Source organism: Eleutherodactylus coqui, chromosome 6 (genome assembly GCF_035609145.1).
Source record: "Eleutherodactylus coqui strain aEleCoq1 chromosome 6, aEleCoq1.hap1, whole genome shotgun sequence".
Classification (NCBI taxonomy): Eukaryota; Metazoa; Chordata; class Amphibia; order Anura; family Eleutherodactylidae; genus Eleutherodactylus; species Eleutherodactylus coqui.
In genome coordinates this window covers 192,804,542-192,824,203 of record NC_089842.1, presented here as the reverse complement: position 1 = coordinate 192,824,203, position 19,662 = coordinate 192,804,542, and the positions used below count along the sequence as shown (strand labels likewise).

General features: G+C 40.9%; 1 protein-coding gene across 2 annotated transcripts in view; it reads left to right on the top strand.

Annotated features, from left to right (window-relative positions):
* The window catches only part of PAK6 (p21 (RAC1) activated kinase 6), a 105,897-nt gene extending 88,372 nt beyond the window's left edge, over positions 1-17,525 (top strand). For both annotated transcript variants that reach the window (XM_066605845.1, XM_066605844.1), the window contains exons 6-9: positions 2,149-2,275; positions 10,172-10,297; positions 12,239-12,373; positions 15,948-17,525. In XM_066605845.1, the coding sequence (XP_066461942.1) occupies positions 2,149-2,275; positions 10,172-10,297; positions 12,239-12,373; positions 15,948-16,115 (556 nt within the window). In that variant the 3' untranslated portion in view covers positions 16,116-17,525. The remainder of the gene's footprint in view (positions 1-2,148; positions 2,276-10,171; positions 10,298-12,238; positions 12,374-15,947) is intronic.
* Positions 17,526-19,662: the final 2,137 nt, after the last annotated feature.

Below are 19,662 nucleotides of genomic sequence, written 5' to 3'. Positions count from 1 at the left end.
TGATCTAAATTTAGAGGGAATTTTCTGAAATTGAGACAGAGCTTTCAATAGTAAAGCAACCCTCTAGTCCTGGACAAAGATGGCTACTGATTCTCTGACTACCCGATGCACACTGTACATTAGGGCTCAGTCACACGGGTGATTTTCCGCGCGTATATACGCGCATACAAAAAACGCATGACCATGTCCATTGCCACCCATATGTTTTATCTTTTGTAGGTGCAGTTTGTTTTTTTTTGATGAACGCAGTACGAACATTTTTACGTGCGTATATAAGCCCTTAGTATGTATTTGTAGTCCAAGACACTACATGCTGCTCTAACGTGGACAACACTAATTCACAGGTTAGGATTAAAAATTAACTTTTATTAAATTAATAATAAAATGACCTAGTCAAGGACACACTACCTACAAAAAAGATAATAGATAGAGGGTTTCTAGACAAACTATCTACAACTATACTGAATAAAGTGTCTGGGGTGACATTAAGGATAAGAATACATCTATATATTTTGATTGATGGTATAATTGAGAACCTTATGGTATTGGTGAGTGTACAACTATCAATAACCATTCTTGATTTTTCTGAGAACATTGTGACGTACTTTGAGACGAACACACCTCTCCAATACCATATATATACTTCTTTCCTTCCTAACCAATGTCATCATATATGACACTCCTAGTGGAACTTAATGTTCTTTGATTGTCATCATTTGGTTGATACACAATTTATCTGACTATATTATCAGGGACCCATATATTGTCAGAAAGGTCTGCCGCACAAAAACAACACAAATACGTTAGACTGAATACATTCTATCATAATAAAGGGATTGATATATCGTTAAAAAGGTCTGTTGCATAAAAGGAACACAAACACGTCAGACTGAATATACTTTATTATAATAGTTCATTCTGTCATTGAATAATAAACATACTTTAATGTATGCAGAACATACTCGTGCTCCTATGAGCTTATAACTATAGTGGGTCCCAGATTTGTCTAGAAACCCTCTATCTATTATCTTTTTTGTAGGTAGTGTGTCCTTGACTAGGTCATTTTATTATTAATTTAATAAAAGTTAATTTTTAATCCTAACCTGTGAATTATTGATAGAAATTTTGGATTTTTTGCCACGGTGAAAGAAAAAAGAAAACGTGGACAACACTGGCCAATTAAAATAGCATATAATGTCTTACACTAATGCACAGTGTGCATCAGGTAGTAAAAGAAGTGGTGCAGCCATCTTTGTTTGTCCAAGAACTGAGGGTCTCTTTAAAAGAGTATTGCATATCCTGTGGATATGTTATAAATGTCTTTGATGGTGAAAATCCTTGTAACAGTAAAAACTCCTGGAACAGTATTCAATAAAGGGGTTGTCCAGTTGTAAATTGTTAACGGGCCAGCCTTACGATAGGCGAACAATGAGGACCCGCAGCCTGAGGCCTTTCTTATTAGCGATTTGCTGGCCTGGTGTACTCAAGCATTAAGCTGAATTCAGAAGAACGCAGACGGCTCTGTTTCCACTGCAGTTGCCAGGCTTAGCATTACAAGCAAAGTTCTCAGTTTCTCATTCGCTTCAATGCGAATTTAGCCTGTAATACTAAGGCTGGCCACTGCAGTAGGAACCGAGCTGCCTGTGTTCTACGGAAATCAGCTTGGTATACAAATAGTAACATAGTAACATAGTATGTAAGGCTGAATGAAGACAATGTCCATCTAGTCCAGCCTGTCTATCCTACTGTGTTGATCCAGAGGATATACTAGTCTGGTAAACTGCACTGATCGATAGGGGTAAGACCCTTGCTGATCTACTAGGTCATAAACCATTTACAACTGGAAAATCCCTTTAAGTGTAGGGAAAGTGGAATGAGCTCTGATAATCCCTCAACAGAGAGTTGTGAATGGTGTACAGACATGTGGACTTTATGAGCCACTACACTACTCACTCTACTTTCTGAGGAAAGCCAAGAAGAGCTGAGCAGAGCTAGATTAGTATTGACCGAATGTAGACTTGGTAGAGTAGCCTTTGGTACTTTTTCATTATTAGTCTTCAGAATAAAATAAAATAATCTGTATTTTGATATGTTGCCAATGTTTCATGTGTCTTCACAAGATTTAATCCTTTCTGTTTTCTATTTCAGACTGAATGAGGAGCAAATTGCTACTGTTTGCAAGTCTGTGCTGCAAGCTCTAGTCTACCTGCACTCCCAGGGCGTAATCCACAGGGACATCAAAAGTGACTCCATACTTCTCACACTAGATGGTCGGGTGAGTGACTGTAGCCTTCATCATCTACAGATTTAATATTTTTTGTCTTATTATAGCTGCTAAAATACATATGATTGGAATATATGATGGATAAAGGAATAACAAATTACATTATTTTATACTCTGTGTCATTACATTATGTTCAGTTTAAATTCTGAAGTTATAGTGAAGGCAAATACAGAATAAATTGAGAATGTTAATGTTATTTATACATCCAACAAGAGATTGAATAGACCCACATTGCTTTTCTTGTTGTAACATGGCCTTGACAGATGTACAGCAAGAATATAACATCTAGTTGTGCTGTAAATTACTGTACATAGTGTTCTAGCCATACTGGACAGTGTACATTCCTCTGATCCTGACACGGAACATAAGAGGGTACTGCGCAAGGGGTCGCTCAGTAGTCGCCCCTAGTCGTTCTGTTTTAGATCACTGAAATGGAACAACTAATGAGCGATTTCTCGCTTTGTATGATCAGACAGTTTCTTATCTTTAATCAACTGCCTATTTCCAGTAAATGGAGACAGGCAGCCAAAAGGGATCTCTGGCGCATTCCGCCTCTATTTACTGAAATTCACCCTAAATGGTATACTGAGTTAAAAAAAAATACAATCACTACCACCTTAAAATGTTGACACCACACACTTTAAAAAAAAAAAAAAAGTCTATGCTTAATAGAATAGAAAAAATAATTGTCCTAATTGCTGTATGTCTGACAAAAATTGAAATGATAGTTTGTAATTCTAGAAGATCATTGTCAACAATAGGCAGAATTTGTACACTGAGAATGATATTTAGCATATTTGTACTACATTCATCTGTTTGTTGTGCTGTAGTCTTCCAAGTAGCCCGCCCTATTTCCATCAATGTACTACAAAACTGTAACTGCATGCACATTTTGTGACTTTCTCAACACAACTCTTGTAAGTTTGGTAGCACTACAACCTACATGCAAAGCAACCAAGATCAATACCATTCTAAAAGTTGCTCAGATCACAGACTTTAATGCTATGACAAAATAGATTGTCTTGACTAGCTTCCTCATTGACTGTGGTCCATATACCTTCTTTCACATGGCAGTTTGCATCTATCTTACTATAAGTAATAAGGCCCATTTCACATTTGTAGTGGGGCTATGGGTGATTTCTGTTGTTTGGTTCTTTCTATCCCTGCACCTGAACAACGAAAATACCGGTACTGACAGATCTGGCACATGCCAGAGCTGAATGCTGTTGAACGGAAACCACTGACTATAATGGGGTCTGGCCAGCATTGTACGGGATTAAAAAGTGCTGCATGCTGAGTAAGGGATTCTCTTCCAGATCTATGCCGGAAGCTCTGAATGGAACCTTGGACGTAGATCTGAATGGGCCCTAACACATCTTTTATAGGTTTGTTATTAATTTGTGTCTTGGCATATCTAGTGGTAGACAGTCACATTAGAAATCAGTAAAACTTTAAAATTTCCTTTATAGATCACACATAAATAAGGAAATTATGTCCTTGACATTAAATAGTGTTTTATGAGACTAGGTGGGGAAAGATGAATGGATTTCTGACACTGACTCCTCTAGTCACTCATAACCAGCACTTTAACCAGACTATTTCCTTTTCCATTCTGAATACTTGACCTCTCAGAGTTATAGCTTCTGGCCAAACGATCGGGCATGTTGTAAGTTTTCGTCCAATATCTGTTGAACAAATATTGGCCAAACATTAAATTGTTGTTAGGTTTGGCTAATGTTAATCTAATGCGTATGGTCACTTTAGGCTTTTCTTCTACACCATCAACTGTGACTGTATCCAAAATGCACAGCGATACTCCCTTTCTCACTGCCAGTCAGTCAGAGGTATTGAAGAAATCCCAATGCTCTTCAAACATGTCAGTAGAGGAAGAGATCTTGAAAAAGTGCAGCTTTCTCTATTTCATCTGATTCAGAAATGTGATGTGTTGAGCATGATGAAATGTAAGAGAGAACCTGATGAAAGACTTAATAGTCAAGTCTTTGGACTGCTGTGTTTTCTTCTCTTCTAGCTAATATGGTTCAGTCAAGGATTAACCCCTTAGTGACGAAGCCTGTTTGCGCCTTAGTGACGGAGCCAAATTTTGGAAATCTGACATGCGTCGTTCAACGTAGCATAACTCCGTAAAGGCTTTACATATCCAAGTGATTCTGAGATTGTTTTTTCGCCACATGTTGTACCGATATAATTTGTGTATATTTATTAAAAGCGCCAAAATTGGGAAAATTTTGAAAAAATTGTAATTTTTTCACATTTTCAACTGTAATATCTCAAATATGTCCAAACATACTGTAGAAATTTTTTATAAGATATATATTTCCATCTGCTTACTTTATTCTGAATGCACATTTGAAAAACTTTTGTGTTTTTTTTAACCATTTAGAGGACATACAAATTTAACATTACTTTTCAGCATTTTGAGGAACACTTTGTTTTCCTGCACCAAGCCAAGTTTGCAAAGGCTCATTAGTGTCAGAATAATAGATACCCCCCCCAAATGACCCCATTTTAAAAACTACACCCCTTAATGTATCCACTGAGGGGTGTCATGAGTATTTTGACCCCACAGTTTTTTTCAGGAATTAATTAAATTTAGAGGAGAAAAAATAAAATTTCATATTTTTGCAAATATGTCATTTTAAAGACATATTTTTTTCCTATAGTGCTCATGAAAATGAGGATTTACACCCCAAAATGGATACTCCCGTTTTTCCCATGTTCAGAAATATACCCATTGTGGCCTTAATCTTATGTCTGGATGCACAACGGGACCCAAAATGAAAGGAGCAGTCGGTGTCTTTCAGAACATAAATTTTCCTTGAAGGAGTTTTAGGCCCCATAGCACTTTTGTAGAGCTCTTGAGCGGCCAAAACCAAAGAGAACCCCCAGAATTGACCCCATTTTGAAAACTAGACCCCTTAACAAATTTATCTAGGGGTGTACTGCCCATTTTTACCCCACAGTTTTTGAATGAATTCAAGCAAAGCAAAAGGAAAAAATTTTGATTTTCGTTTTTTTGTCAATTCTGTCATTTTAAAAACAGCTTTTTTTGTACAGCACACACATGAATGAAGCCTTGCACTCCAAAATGGATACCCCTGTTTCTCCCGTGTTCAGAGACATACCGATTGTGGCCCTAATCTTATGTCTGGATGCACAATGGGGCCCAAAATGAAAGGAGTAGTCGGTGGCTTTCAGAACAGAAATTTAGCATGAAGGTGATTTAGGCCCCATTGCCCACTTGTAGAGCCCTTGAGCGGCCAAAACGACAGAGAACCCCAACAAATGACCCCATTTTGAAAACTAGACCCCCTAACGAATGTATCTAGGGGTCTACTGTGTATTTGTACACTACAATTTTTGAATAAATCTAAGCAAAGCAGTAGGAAAAAAATTACAATTTTCATTTTTTTGGCAGTTGTATCAATTTAAAAACTGTTTTTTTTGTACAGCACACATAGGGATGAAGACTTTCACCCCAAAATGGATACCCCTGTTTGTCCCGTGTTCAGAACCATACCCCTTGTGGCCCTAATCTACTTAAAGGACAATGGGCTAGGCCTATAATAGAAGGAGCACCCGTTGGATTTCAGGGTACAACGGAATAAATTCCAGGCCCCATTGCCCACTTATAGAGCCATTGAGCGGCCAAAACGATAAAAAAAACCCACAAATGACCCTATTTTGAAAACTAGACCCCTTAGCGAATTCATCTAGGGGTATACTGCGTATTTTGACCCCACAGTATTTGAATAAATCTAAGCAAAGCAGAAGGAAAAAATTATGATTTTCAATTTCGTCAATTTAAAAACTGTTTTTTTTGTACAGTATACATAGGAATGAAGACATTCACCCCAAAATGGATACCCCCGTTTGTCCTGTGTTCAAAAACATACCCATTGTGGTCCTAATCTACTTATAGGACACATGGCTAGGCCCATAATGGAGGGAACACCCGTTGGATTGCAGGGCACAACTGAATAAATTACAGGCCCCATTGCCTACTTGTACGGAATAAAAATTAACACCTTAAAAAAATATCCCCGCCCCCACACACTCCGCACCCTTTTCGGCGTTCCCTAAATCTTAGATAAAAGTAATAATGTGAACTGTGTAGTATTTCCAAAGACAGGGGTAATTACGGAGGCTGGTTGGGATGGGTACATGGGGCAATAAAACCGGTATCCCCCCTCCTCTCATGCTTTTTGGGGGGTATTTCTTGACCTCAGTGGCGGGTATGGGGTGTAAAAAGTGGTGTTCCTTGAGTCTCCGTAAGCTTGATGAGGTGCGTCGGTCTCACACAGAAGGCACTCAACAAGGTGCTCCTGGAACTGCATGAAGGCGAGCGTTCCCGGGGCTTCTTGTAAATTGCGTATTACAGGTAGCGGTCTGAATAACGCCGGGCTCTCACAGCCGTAGGCGGAATCCGCTTGCGGAGGCCCGCAGCGGATCCCATCTGTGAGCCCGGCTGTGACCCTGTGTACGGCCGCGTAATGTACTGCACATAACTGCCTACTCACACAGGCGGTCATGCGCAGTACTTTTTTTTTGTTTGTATTTCCCGCACCGTTGCTTAGCAATGACGTGGGTACGCGCAGCCCGTACACAATGTAGTTGCGTATGGACTGCGGGTATATCCGCGACCATGGAGCACAATGGGCTCTATGTTGCGGATATCTGCGGTAAAATAGAACATGTTGCGTTCTCTTTTCTGCGAGTGGATTACACAATTCCGACCCGCTAATGTGAGCGGAATTGTGTAATCCAATGCGATTGATCTGCGTATTACCGCGGATCAGACGCATGCGGAATCCGTAATTCCTATCCGGTCATGTGAGACCAGCCTAAGGTAGATCGCTACCTTTTTATCCCGTGACCGGGGACCGCTCAACGAGGCCACCCATCACTGCTCCAGCCTCTCAGCGACCATTGGTCGCCTGGGGGCAAGGAGATTTTAATTTTCCTGGGCTCCCCGACTCCTGTGCATGTGTCCGGTGTTTTACCGGTGGTCGCATGCGCAGAATCTGGGAAAGTTCACGGAGGAAGATCGCGTTGGGGTGCAAATACAGAAGCCTCCGGTAAAAAGTTTCAGCTCCTCTCACTGATTGCATCGGTGAGGGGAGATGAACCTTCACCTTTTTTTTACTTTTACGGGATCGCCATTATCCATTGGATAACGGCGAACACGTGATCAGGAATCACTCACCGCGGCTCTCCGTGAAATCTCCAGGCTCTTGGCTAAGTTTTGTAGCCAGGAGCAGGGAGATTTTAAATTATCACAGCTTTTGCGCATGCGCCTGCCATTGTGGCGACGGCGGCGTGCGCAGAAGCTGGAATAAGGTCCACGGATAAATCCGCAGGCCTTAGGTACGTCATTTCATCCTCCCTCACACATATGATCCGTGGGGGGAGATGAAATGCAAGGTTTTTTAACTTTTTTAAAGTTTTTTTTTTACTTTTTACCCTTTTTTTTTTTACTTTTTACACTTTTTTTTACTTTACATGATCACTGTCATCCATTGGATAACAGTGATCATGTCCCTGGTGACATCTCTCTGCTCCTGGCTACACATGGCAGCCTGGAGCAGAGGGATTTTAAATTTCCGGGGCTCGAGCCCCTCTGTGCACGCGCCCGATGTCAATCATCGGGCGCGCATGCGCAGACGGGCACTTCGGGTCCCGGGACATCGGGACATCGCAGAGGACCCGAGGTGAGTATTTTCACCTCCCCTCATGGATCCGATCCATGAGGGGAGGTGAAACTTTACTTTTTTAAAACTTTTTTTTAACTTTTTCGCGATCGCCGCTATCCAATGGATAGCGGCGATCGCGTGCCCGGGGACCGCTCACAGCGGTTCCCGGTAACACCTCCTGGTTCCCGGCTACCTTCAGGAGCTGGGAGCCAGGAGTTTTTAAATTTGCCGGGGGCTCCTGGGCTTCTGCACATGACGTCATCGTCTGGCGCGCAAGCGCAGAAGGCCGGCGGCGGGTCCGGGAGGACCAGATCTTCAGCGGGCAGCGGGGAGAAGGCGGGTGAGTATTTTCAGCTGCCCTGATGGATCGGATCCATCAGGGCAACTGAATATCTAATACCGATCGCAATACCGGGGGGGGGACTGCCCGCATCCTGGGATGACAGCTCCATGCTGTCGGCTACCTGCGGGCACCGACAGCATGAAGCTGTCACGTCCTCAGGCAAGTGGGCATTAATCCAAAGAGGATGCATGAAACTACGTCCTCTAGGATTAAAGCTCACTTACTGAGGACTTAGTTTCCCGATGGGGCAGTCGTTAAGGGGTTAAAATCCCAAAACATATTTTCCTAAGATGATTTTGCCTGCTCTACATTTACATTTCAGGAAAGTTGTCATGGTCCTTGGATTTCTCAGTCCCTACCTAGCTACAGTACATGCCATCTACATCTGTAGCGGTAACAGTGGGAGAGAAGCACGGGCATACCTAAAGGCTCAGGGGCCCAGGTGCAAAAGTTTATCTCCGAGACCCGAGTGCCATACTAACTGTGGTACAATACTCCCATTGATTTTAATGGGGTTACTCAGACCTGCATTCAAACGCGGTGTTCCTAACGCTGCAATTTTCGAGAGCTGTCTGTTCTATTTTTGTGTTTTTCTATTTTTTAACGCACCTCCTCACCCATCACAATGATGGGGTGCATTAAAAAGTGCTGTACCATGCGTTCAAAAACGCAGCTTGAAATTGCTGTAAAAATGCCACAATTTAGAACTGCGTTTAAGGTGTGTTCATGTTTTTTGCTTTACTTTTGAACCAAAATTAGGAAAAACACATTGAAAAAACTGCATGCAGTAATCAAAGACCACATTCGTTTTTAAACTGCATACACTATAAAAAACTGCATGTGTTTTTGATGCGTTTTTTTAATTGTGCGAAGTGTGCAATTATATACAGTATATACAGGGAGATGTATAACTTATACCAGCCATAGATAGACAGATAGAAAGAGATAGATAGATGAGAGACAGATGGGTAGATAGGTAGATGAGAAATATAGATGAGATACATAGATAGGCATGAGATAGATAGATGAGAGAGATATATAGTTGATAGAGATAGATGAGATGGATATATAAATGATAGAGAGATGAGATAGATATATAGAGATAGAGACAGATAGATGGATGAGATAGAAAGATGGGCATGAGAAAAATAGATATGAGATAGAAAGAAAGATATGAAATGGATGAGACAGAAAGAAAGAAATATATGAGATAGATAGATAGATGGATGAGAGAAACAGATACATACCCCGGACCACTTATCTGTGTGAGGAGACCAGCAAGTACAAGGATGCTGTACACTGTGTCAGCAAGAGTGCCTTGCCATGTGTGTCTGCCTGCTGCTCTCCTCCCCTCTCTTTCCTCCTCTGCTTCTCTGCCGCATATAGGGTGCATTACCTGCTGCAGCCGGTAGTGAACTCTGTGTGCATTTGTATATGGAGGAGGGTGGCCTCTTGGCCCCCTCAGTGCAGGGGCCGGGTCATCATTGCAACCCCTGCCGTGATTTTCGTCACCTATCATTATGATAAGTTCATCGTGGAAAATCGTGGCATGCCGCGATTTTAATACGCGAGCGGAAAATTGCGGCAATTTTCTGCTCGTATACATTGGGCTGCGCTTTCCATAGTTATCTTATGGAAAGCGTTCATTGCGTTACCAGCGTGTGGATTATCGCCAACGGGTAACGCAGTGTTATATTGCCCGTGGACAGGAGGCCTAACTGTACAGCAGGATTGCGCTGTGTGCTATGTTGTGATATAATTGATACCATTGGCGCACAGTCTTTGTTTATAATAGTCTACATGATTGGTCCTTTTGTTTTTTTTGTTTTGCAGGTGAAGCTTTCCGATTTTGGTTTTTGTGCTCAAATTAGCAAAGATGTTCCAAAGAGGAAATCCTTAGTGGGTACTCCATACTGGATGGCACCAGAAGTCATTATGAGGTCGGCATATGGCACTGAGGTAAACCAGTAATAATGAAAGAAAAATACTTTAAGCTAAATGAAAACTATCAAAAGCACTATAAAATTTGTTAATATAAGTGCACTGGTTGACTATGTAAAACAATTTACATAGTACACAAAAAGTTGTGGTTCTATACAATACCTTCTTAGGGCTACCTTCAGCCACATGGGCGTTTTTATGTGTGTATGTTACCTGCGTTTGCAATCTGCATCTATATAGAACCAATGCTTTTTAATGGCAGCAGTCAGATGCCCGATATTTACCTGCTCACAAAAATGCGCAGCGATAAATATTGGGCGGTGGACTTTAAAACGCAGGTAACAGCGGCATCCGTCTTTTTTGGATATTAAACCCCTGGATACTGTCGCATCCAGGGGTTTCACTTTGTGCTCAATGGGGCCGGCGGCAGCAGCGCTGATCCCATTGAGAACATACAGTGAAGATCGTGATCCTCTGGCAGCAGGTCTCCATAGAAGGCTATGGGCGGTATTTGCTGTGGAACCCGGGGGCAGCCGCCAGCCCCGGATTCCGCCAAAAAAATCTGCTCATGTGCAGGAGCCCTTAAACAGAAGTGTTTTTAATGTACAAAACATTAAAAAAATATATAAAATTGGTCTCATTGTATTCCTGCTGATCCACTAAATGTTATTACATTATTTATTCTGCACACTGAATGCTTTAAAAATGAAATGAAAATACTCTCAGTGGTGACATTTTTTTTCCCCAATCCACCCTCCCATAAAAGTTATACAGTACAGTATATGTACCCAAAAATGATGGCATTAAAAAACACAACTTGTTTCACAAAAAACAAGCCCATATATAGCTGTGTAGACAGAAAAATTAAACTGTTATGAGATAGCAATGAGATAATGAAAAAAAAACTGAAAATTTGGTTGGTCCTTGGGGCATAAATTGGGTCTGTCACTAAGGGGTTAATTGGGTTGCTTAATCGAGATGGCACTTTATAAATTATGTGTTATTTAGGCAATTCACTTGCACAGTCGCTATATGTACATTACAGTACAGCAGCCAGGAAATTGTATTATGTTGCTGCAAAAACCAATGAATCACCTCTGATCTTCAACTCTAACATCATCATGTCTACATTTTAATTTTTGAGGCTTTTCCTCCATTGCCTTTTTGACCATGAAGAATTTTCCAAACGGTCCTTAAACTGCATTTTATATGGCCCAATTTTCGGGCATGAACTTTGTTTTGAACATTCGTTCGCCAGCTCCTCTGACTGTGTGATATGTACAACAATCAGCCGACGAATAAGCATGCTCATTTATTGGTAGATCTTTGATTTTCAGCAAGCACAAAAATGCTTGCTGATTGTCTGTACCTATCCCCATATGAACGAGGAGATGTACAGCCAGCCTGTGGGGATGAACAATGGTAATCATGATTGTTCATCTCCATAAGCGATTCTTTACCCATGTAAGTCATAAGTAAACAAGCTTTGATTGAGATGCTTGTCGATTGGCTCTCATTACATCGGACCAAGAATTCAGCCTATGTAAAAGGAACCTTAGGCTATAGCTACTGCATTTCTCTGGGAACAACAGAGGTTTACCTATTACGTTAATTTTCGTCACTAGTCTCTGGAGATTCCTAATGATTACTTGTAGTCACTTTGTTTTGTCATTCTTTTTTTTTTTAAATTCGTTTTATTTATTGGTAGATAATTTGTGAAATACAGATTAGATGAATTGTTCATTACATAGTGATATTGATCAAATTATAGCAGGTTAACACAAGGGTTATTGCTGTATTTCTTGAACTATTTGGTTATACATTGATAACAATAAACTTTTAGACTTTTTTAACAAAAACAATCGAATACTGTTCTTCTTTATTCTAATTCCTGATGAAAGAAAGTTGCAAGTTTTCATGCGCGTGTCAGTTGTTTTGTCATTCTTTATTATTCCTTAGGTGGATATCTGGTCTTTGGGGATTATGGTGATTGAAATGGTGGATGGTGAACCTCCTTACTTCAGTGACTCGCCTGTGCAGGCCATGAAAAGGTTACGAGACAGCCCTCCTCCTAAACTGAGGAACTCTCACAAAGTGAGTAATAACCACAAATGAACACATACCCTGTTTCCCCAAACATAAGACAGGATCTTATATTAATTTTTGCTCTAAAAGATGCACTAGGGCTTATTTTCAGGGGATATCTTATTTTGACCTCAGTGGGACTACCCAATCTGTGTGAGAGACCCCAGCACTTTCAACCCTTATTGTCACTCCCACAAGTGCTCAGACGTGTTATTGGCGTTTTTACTGCGTATTCTAAGCAATACAAATGCCAACAAAGCCCTTGTGCCGCCCGCACATGATCACTTCATGGTTGCAGAAAGCAATGGCTGTGACAGGTTCACAGAGAGCTACATTGATTGCCTGAGCCACGTACTGCGGAAACTGCGCCAGGGCTCTGGAGAGTAGCAGAAAGGATCTGGACCGAGTCTACTGGGCAAGTGACACGGATAACCTGCGTGAAACGCGCTGTAAAAATGCAGCATTTGTGTTTTCACAGCAATTTTCACACACCTAAAGCATTCCTATTGACTTTTTTTCAATGAACTGTAAATGGGGCTTATTTTCGGGATGGGGCTTATATTTCAAGCAGTCCCAAAAATCTTGAAAAATCAAGCTAGGTCTTATTTTAGGGGAAACAGTGTATTTTACATGGAGAAGTGTTCACAATGGATAATTTCCTAGATATCAGGTTTGAGATATACAACTTACATTACTCATTGTGATCTGGCAATGATGATATTATGTTAGTGGACAGGAAGTTGTGGTTTGAGCCTCTGGCCATTAAATGTGATATGGAAACCAATCCTTTATATTAACCTTTTAATCCCTGGAAGACCTGACATTTTAGTTTTTTTCTTTAATTCTTGCCTTTTAGGACTCATCATTTTTCTTATTTTTCAGTTGACATAGCTTTATGGGGGCGTGTTTTTTGCATGACAAGTTGTATATGGATTTGTTTATTTCCTGGCAGCTAGGATAGTTATTGCATGCTCCTATGTGGAAGCTTCAGTTACCATTGACCTTGTTAAAATTAAGTTTTTTTGGAGCATGGTCAATGAGAACCTGGCAGTCATCCTTTCAGGCCTTGAGAAATTGTTTGAGAGAACTTTGTCTTCATGGTATCAATATTCTCTAAAAACGAGACTGTTGAATTAATCAGGGCCAGCTTCGATTTTCGATCTTCAAGGTAGTCAGTCCAAGAGTGCTTCTACCCTTTCTTGAACACAATCGAGGACATTTTAGACTACATTATTCCGTTTCCATGGTTAATGCTCATCTTCAACTGAATTCCCATTTGTTTTCCATCCCGCTCCCTCCTTTTTGTCCCTACTTCCCTGTTTGTCTGCCTTCTCTTCCGTTTGTATGGATGTTCTCCCCTCCCTTTTACTTGGAACTTTTAAAAAATTTTCACTGTATAATAATGGTTTGGAAGGAAATAGTAGTTTCTATTTTTTCCTACTCCTAAGCACTTTTTAATTAGTAATTGTGACTTTTGAAAAGTTTGGACTTTATATGCTTCCTGATAATCTTCTTTCTAACATGCTTCAAGCTTCCTGTATTTTAAATTATCCATTTTTGTTATGGTCCCTTCAAATTTGTTATATCATAAACTTTTAGATTTTTTGTCGTCTTTATTCTTGTTCATTTAAAAAAAATGTCAATAAAAATCATTCTGAATCGCATAAATCCTTGGATCAACAACCTTTCTGTTACGGATTTACGGATGTGGATCCACTGGATAAACCAACCCAGCCGAGGCCAGTCCTGGAGAGGTTGATAGCTGGCTCCTCAGATAGATGGACTGTAGACAGGAAAAGGGAGACTGACCCTTGGCTGCAGAGGGAATGGCAGACCCCTACCTATAAGCAAGGTGATCGCCTTGATAAGGGTGGCCCTGCACTGAAACCTCAGTTCTGACTATTCCTGATTGGAAAAAACTCAGAACCAGACAGAACTGGCAAAACTAAAGAACCAGACACAGTGATCTGGAGCAAAAGGACAGACATAAGAACAGAAATTCAGACGGAACTTGCAGCAGACAGAGGAGCACATAGATGCAGGACAGAGCAAGGGGGAAACTATAAACAGGAATGGGAACTGACAGAAAACTGACAGAAAATAAACGTGCAAACAGATCGGATATGCAAGAATTCTCAGACGAACAGAATGCCTGAAACTAACCCAACACAGAGAGGCGGACAAGACCCAGATATGACAGAACTCAGACTGCAAAACTGAACTCGGAGAACGGGGCAGAACTAAGACAGGAACAAGTGACCAAAGGCTGAGTGTCAGGAACTAACAAACACCAATTCAGGGGCAGCAAGGAAGTGCATCAGCTCAGCTTAAATAGGGGAGTAATGCCCAATTAAACCCTCATGTGAGCTAAAAGCAAGTTAACCCTCTCAGTGCCGGTTAACCCTCTCAGTGCTGAACAAAAGCAGAATGGAGAGCAGAGGGACGCTAGCAGCTACCCGGAAGCACATGAGGGCGACAGAAGACTTGCAGCGACCTTACACTTTCTCACATCATAGTCCCCAGTGCAGGGACTGGTAGACAAGAGAGGATTGACAAGAGATGTTGTTTAACCTGGCAGTAGAGCTGAGGATGAATTGGAAGCGTTGCAAGAATTTCAGAGGGAAGGATACTGCACTGATCTAGGTGGAATATGATTAGGCATGTACAAGCATTTGACTTAAGATTGAAGAAAGAGCAGATGCAGGAAATGTTTTTTGAGCTAGAGGTGGTAAGGGCTTGGTTGTGTGGTCTGTAGGCAGATTGGCAGATGGTTATGGGGCAGTGAACTTGTGAGACGAGGGGAAAGTGTCAAGACATTAGCTGTGATTTATAGTCGAAGTATGAGAATGAATGGGAGACAGATAATGCAGAAAAAAGATACCTGAGAGGGAACATCAGTGACACCCGGGTAAATCAAGGTACCATCCATGTAAGTGCTATTGAATATCAGCTGCCCTGGGCCCAACGTATGGATAGAACAGGAGTGGTCCCAGGAAAGAGCCTTGACGGATGTCAACAAAGAGTACGTGAGAGTAGGTTGGTGTGTCAGTGAAATGTGCTAGATGGTCATTTGGAGGAGTATATGGAGCTTCGGAAGAGCTCCAAGTATATGATAGGGGGATTTGTAGAAGTAAACGATGTTGAAGAAATGAGAAATTTTCTCAATTCAGTTTAAGCGACAAACATTATTTAGAAAACAAGCTAATGTGGGATTCACACTGCTGTATTGCAATTTGTGCCCGAGAAACTTGGGCGCAACTCGCATTAGACAATACATGGATATCCATCTATGTGCTGTCTGATCCCAATGGACACTGCATGTCCTATTCTCGTCCATGAAAATAGAAGAGATTAGGATATGCAGTGACTTGTTTTTGCATGAACCATCAGTCTGTGTGGAATATCGTAGACGTGAATAGGCTTATAGGCTATAAAAGGGCCATGTGATGTCCGTGGAATACCTGGACGGCACAAGAACTGGACATGCAACCGTGTGAATAGGCACTTATATTTCTATGATCAGTTTGTAAGTGAGCTATAACTACGAATAGGTTAATGGTTTTTATCTTTTTTTTATTATTAGGCATCCCCAATTCTGCGAGATTTCTTAGACCGAATGTTGACACGGGAAGCATCGGAAAGAGCCACAGCGCAGCAGCTCCTTGACCACTTTTTCCTGCTCCAGGCTGGCCTGCCAGAATGCTTGGTTCCGCTGATACAGCAATATCACAAGAGGAACTCTACCTGCTAATCCCGGAGAAAACATAAGTACTAAATGCTTTCTTGGAAACCTGTTCATGTATCTACACCAACTTGCCTATTTGCTCCCAGAACAACATAAATATGATATTTTGCCATGAAGGGATGCGCACCACTACCGGACTGAAACTGCTGCAGGTATAATTTATAAGAGATCTCGGTTGTGGTAAAGCTACGCAAGAGTACTTGAACTACCCAGAATGCATCTCTTCACTGGCCTCCCAGTCTTTCAACTGGGTTAAAATGTGATTGTTTACAGTAGTTATATTAACCATTTCACTGCTGGAAAGTACAGTAAATTCTATGCTGGCGGTGCTGGCAGCAAAGCGGTAAATAATTTATTTTTACACTGGAAAAGAAATTCATAACACAGACCACGACAGAAGCACCTTATCTTTTACCCAAGTCCAATATCTGGCTGTAGTAGCACTCAAGACACTTCCTCTGATTACCAGCAGAGGGAGCTGGGAACAGCACAATGACAATCATTACACCTCTTTTTGCAGAGTGTTTTTGGCCACGCTTTGGTCTTGTACAGCTTAACAAAGAAGTTTGATCAGACTGCTCTCCTTAAAGGGACATTTTAAGAAAAAGTCACAGGTTATGGTGCAGATGCAAAAAAGTATTGCACAGCAGATATAAAAGATGGCAGATTAATAAGTAGATATACTGCGACAAAGCTAGTTCAGCAGTGCTGACATTTAACATGGGTATGGTTTTATATGATTAGTTTTTTATAGCTAACATATAAACAGCATTAAATGGAACCTGTCACTTGTAAACTAAGTTATAGTGCTCACAGGGCAAGATCCCAGGAGCCAGGGAAGGTATTTTTTTATACTTACCCACCTCCTGATGCCATTGATCTCTATTGGACTGCGTACGCACAGCCTGCAACTTTGCGTCCGCTGCACAGTCCACGCACTGACTTTCAGGGTGGACAATGCGGGCACGGAGAGGCAGGCAAGTATAAAAAATACCTCTCCAGGCTTCTGAGAATCTGCCCTATGAGCACAATGAATTCATTCAGTTTATGGTGCTCCTAGCCGGTGACAGGTTAACAATAATGGAACACAGCATTATGAAATGATATCCTTAAACACAGCGACCGATCTGATTTGCGGCAAGTAGAAAGAATGAATATAAATTTGTGAAAATTTTTAGGTTTCTGATAACCTGTCTGCTCATGTTGTGCAACTGTTCAGAGTGTGTACTTGTTTGGTTTTTAATTGGTGTATATAATGTGTCAGGGTTTAGAGTTAGGGGTGTTTAGTGCTGTCCTAGTTTGCAAAACACTCATGTGACTCCGTGCAATTTTACTTCGAAATGTGCTTAAAGATTTTACTTTATATTGCAAAACTATTACATTGTTCTGTCAAGATGAAACCTTTACTGCTGTTCACAGGAGCGCCAAAGACTCATTCTTGATGGAAAGAGTCTGCCATTCGCAAATATGCATTTCAGAAATCTAGAGATTTTTTCTGGAGCTGATATGGGTCACAGGAGATGAAGCTTTACTCTTGTTCATTGTTAAATGTAGTTGTTCTCCTGTGATATACATACTTTTAGGTATTAGCGTATTGTAACACGAATATGTTACAGATGAAATTGCATTCGAGTTGCATCAGTATTCGATGCTTTCATGTTTCATTCTCTACTGGATCTATTGATCTGATTTTTGCCCAACAGAAGATGATGCCAATGAATACAAATACAGATCAAAAACAGATGTAATATTGATGCATCTGTATTTTAATCACTTTCCATACACTATGATGAGCGTATTTTTCATCCAAAACAGACAAAAGTAACACCATGCTGTGTTCTTAAACCATGAAAAATATGTCCATGTAAATAGATTTATAGATTTGCATTAGCTTCATATTATGATCTGCAAAAATTGACCAAATACGGATTCAAATTCCACTTATCTGAAAGCCGCCTTAGGCCGGATTCACGCGACAAGATTTGCGCGCGCAATATGCAGTCAATAGAAACATTGTTTTTAATGAGTTTGTTAACAAGCGCATATTTTTCATGCCCAATTATGACGTGCAAAAAACTACACTGTATGTTCTATTTTTCTGCACATTTGCACAGGGAAATAGAACATATGAGACTAATTAGCTGTTTCAATGTAAGAGGGCTGTGGCTGCGGAGCTTTTTGCATGCGCAAATGTGCATGATTCCCACATGCAAATAGTACAGTAAAAAACACTGTGGCGTGCGCAAATACACAACGCCTGATGTGCAAAAGCGTGATGCTCATGCGCACGCAATTACACATACATTTGTTTGAATCAAGCCTTAGGGTGACTAGTTACCCACTACATTTTTTTTTTACTGCGAAATTCACCACGTTTTTTCTTCTGCAGGGGTCCATGGGACTTGTAATGTTAAAATCGCGATCGCGTAAAATTGCAATTTACCGCGAATTTGCGATTTTAACATTACAAGTCCTATAGACCCCTGCAGAAAAAAAAACGCTGCGAATTTCACAGTGAAAAAAAACTGTAGTGGGTAGTCACCCTTAGGCCTCAGTCACATGGGCGCATCGGCACCCGTGCACTGGCGCCGATGCGCCCGTGTGACTGACACCAGCAGACGGACGTACCTGAAAACGGCCTTCTCTCTGCAGCGCCGGAGGAAAGAACATGTGACTGGCTTCATTGTCGGTGATGTGTTCTTTCCTCCGGCGCTGCAGAGAGATGGCCGTCTTCAGGTACGTCCGTTTCCTTCCTGCAGTCACACGGGGGCATCGGCCCTTAGGCTGTTTTCTAAACACTGTTTTTTGCAAAAGTGCAACATTTTTAGAGTTTTCACACAATGGCATTTTTTCCAGCATCGAAATAAATGCTATATCCAGTCTGCTGAAGGTCAGCTATACAATATTAAATGCCCTAAAAGCATTGCATTTTTCATTGTGCCATTTTTTCCCCACTGCGTTTTTTGAGGTCCATGGAATTATTTGCAAATCGCAGCGTGCTCTGCAAATGAAGACTTATATTTTTTATGTATTTGCTTTAATAGGGAAAAAAACCACAGTAAAGGGTGCATATGTGACTAAATGCCATCAAAAAGCCAGTCAAAAATATGTCAAAGAATGCATGTGATTTTTCTATTTTTGATTTTTGTTTTTATCACTCAAAAAAAAAAAGAAAAGCCAAAAAGAAAGCGGTCTTGATGTAGCCTTAGGGCAGATTCACATGGCCATATGCAAGCTGCACCCAAAATTTTCAGGTACAACTTGCATAGGACAGTAGTGCTGTTCGATCCCCGCTGGCAGGGGATATTGCATGTCCAATTCTCATTTGTGATAAGGACGAAAATAGATGAGGCAGCAATTTTTTTTACTTTCTTCCACATGGACCATTGGTCCATGTGAAAATGTGTTTGTGTGCGTAGCCTAATTGGCTATAATGGGTCATGTGCTGCCCATAAAATACAAACACAGCACACGGACTAAAAATTCAGCCATGTGAATAAACCCTTAAAGTGGTTTTGCAGGAATATCCATGGATAGCCTATTCTTTGGACCT